At 36.8% G+C, this 2,487-nt stretch overlaps 1 protein-coding gene across 1 annotated transcript in view; it reads right to left on the bottom strand.

Moving 5' to 3' along the window:
* The window catches only part of UBR7 (ubiquitin protein ligase E3 component n-recognin 7), a 19,855-nt gene that overhangs the window by 16,685 nt on the left and 683 nt on the right, over positions 1–2,487 (bottom strand). The window contains exon 2 of the mRNA XM_007944508.2: positions 464–597. Coding sequence (XP_007942699.1) covers positions 464–597 — 134 coding nt within the window. The remainder of the gene's footprint in view (positions 1–463; positions 598–2,487) is intronic.

Raw genomic sequence — 2,487 nt, 5'->3', positions numbered from 1 at the left:
TTCAACGTCCTCCTATATATATAAACCAAAAACCCAAACTCATTGCTCTCAAATTGATTCTGACTCACAGCAACCAGGTAAGACAGAGTAGAACTGTCTAATGGGTTTTGAAGGGTGTAAATCTTTCTCCCATACAGCGCCTGGAGGATTTGAACTGCCAACCTTTTGGTTAGCAGCCAAGTGCTTAACCACTGTACCACCAGGACTTCTTATGTAAATAACCATATATATGCAAATATGTGTGTATGTGTAAAACAATGGCAGATAAGAATGGGTAATTTGGATTTGTACTGTAATTGTATCTTGAAAGGTCCTCTGGAAAAATTACCCTCTCCAATTACTTTATATAAAATAATTACATTAAATTTCATCACTACACAACTGCTTTTAATGGTAAAATAAGATTAAGAAAAAAAGTGCAGCTGGGAAAGAAGCATCCAGCAACATCTCTGGCTGGCTTTACCTTTTTGTATATAGCTCGAATAGTTTATGACTTCCATGGCATTCATAACTGCAAGCTAGGCAAATTCCTGCTGGTTCTTCTCCCTCTGGGGTGCAGGTACTACAGGCATATAGTGCTTGTCTCTTTACTGAGCCCTAAACGACAGGCCCAAAACAGAATCAGAGAGAAAGAATGAATTAATAAAATATGGCATAGTTACCTAAGACCTATACTAAATCTGAGAAATAATTAAAATCAGATTATCTGTGGTCAAGATCTTCCTGTAAAAACCACCAAGACTATTATTAACAGCAGAGTATAAAATAGTGTTGCATGTTTCATATTACTATATATGCACTACACTAGTGCTTATTTTCATACAGTTTTTTCTTAAAGTGATCGGAAGTTTTAAAATTTCAGTTAACTGTGAACAAGCCGTTGCAGTTCATCATTTCAACACATAAAAATGTAGGAGAATGTGTATAGGTTTATATAAGTAACATCACACTTTCATTCTGAAAAACGCTTACAATTCCACTAAAGAAATCAACGCATTTTTAGGAGATTCCTGCTGAAGTGTTTAAAGGTGCAATGTCACATCTGCAACTTATTTCCAAAAGATTCAGCCAAGAAAAGAACGTGTATTATACAAAGAGGAAGAGATGTAAAAATAGTGAATACATGTAAATATTAAATTTTCGAAAGGAAAACAGGCAAAACTTATATATACTTTTAGAAATCTTGATGGTTCCCCTCTAGGGAGAAGGAAGAGATACAGAGAAACTTCTGGGATGCTAGTAATATTCTAGTTCTTGATCTGGGTGGTGGGTATGTGGATGTGTTCACTTTTTCTTTCAAGCCATACATATGTAATTTGTCACTACATTATAATACAATAAAATACTTTTAAATTAAGTCCCTTTTATATATATATTAAAAAAAACAACCAAATTCACTGCCATCGAGTCAATTCTGACTCATAGCAACCCCTTTTGGGTTCCCGAGGCGGTCATCTTTATGGAAGTAAATTGCCTAGTCTTCCTTCCGCGGAGTGGCTGGAGAGTTTGAACTGCCAACCTTCTGCTTAGCAGTCAGATGCTTTAGGCACTAAGCCACCAGAGCTCCTTCCCTTTTATAAAGCTAAACACATTTTAAAAAATAGCTTCCATACAGACTTAAACCTACCATCTTTTTTTTTTTTAATGGCAGCGGGAAAAACGTTGTTTTAGTGGTAACCAAGGTTTTAAAATACTAGCCACCATACCAGATTTACCCAACAATCTAACAACTACACAGCACAAATTCAACTCAGTCACCTGGTATTATTATCTCAGTGCACACCACATAATGACAGCCAGTCTCTTTCCTCATACCCAGTGTTCCACTGCACCCTCTTGACCAGGTAACCTTCCTCCTACAAATTCTCACTCCTTGTTTTCTCCTACACACCCTTCCACATTTTGATACCTAGAAATATAGGATGTCGTTGAACAATACATCACACCCCCTTATTCATGCCTTCCAATGTCAAATTTCCTCTTCAAACAGATCCTTTCCTTTTCCCCTCTCAGAGCACTTGCTTCATTTCCTCAAAAAAGTACAAATATTTGCCAAGTTATTGCAAAGAGAGATTAGCTGTCCAGGAGCTCACCCCAATACACAGAGAGACTTTCAAATCCAGAACTCTTTTAACCTGCTTTGAAATCCCTAATAAATACCTAATGGTTTTGATCAAAGATTCTATAGAAGAATCCTGATCAAGAGAGGGGAAAATGCAGAAAAGAATTTCAAATATGCTCATGAACTCCAGACTCTAGAGCCACAGAGTGTGGAAGAACCCCTGAAACTACTGCCCTGACATAATCTTTAAACTTTAAACCAAAAATATCACCTTTAGTCTCCTTAAAACAGGACAATAGTTTAATTAATAATGTCTGCCTTGGGCATCATACACTTAAGAACTGTCTATATGGGATCAAAGTGACAGCAGCAACTGGAAAGATTAGATAGGAACCTTAGTGGGCAGTGAGTTCATGTTCATGAGG

Source organism: Orycteropus afer, unplaced genomic scaffold, assembly GCF_000298275.1.
Source record: "Orycteropus afer afer isolate SDZICR_OR568_19922 unplaced genomic scaffold, OryAfe1.0 scaffold00127, whole genome shotgun sequence".
NCBI classification, from domain to species: domain Eukaryota; kingdom Metazoa; phylum Chordata; class Mammalia; order Tubulidentata; family Orycteropodidae; genus Orycteropus; species Orycteropus afer.
The sequence above is the reverse complement of the archived record's forward strand: the minus strand, read 5'-3'. Positions and strand labels throughout refer to the sequence as shown.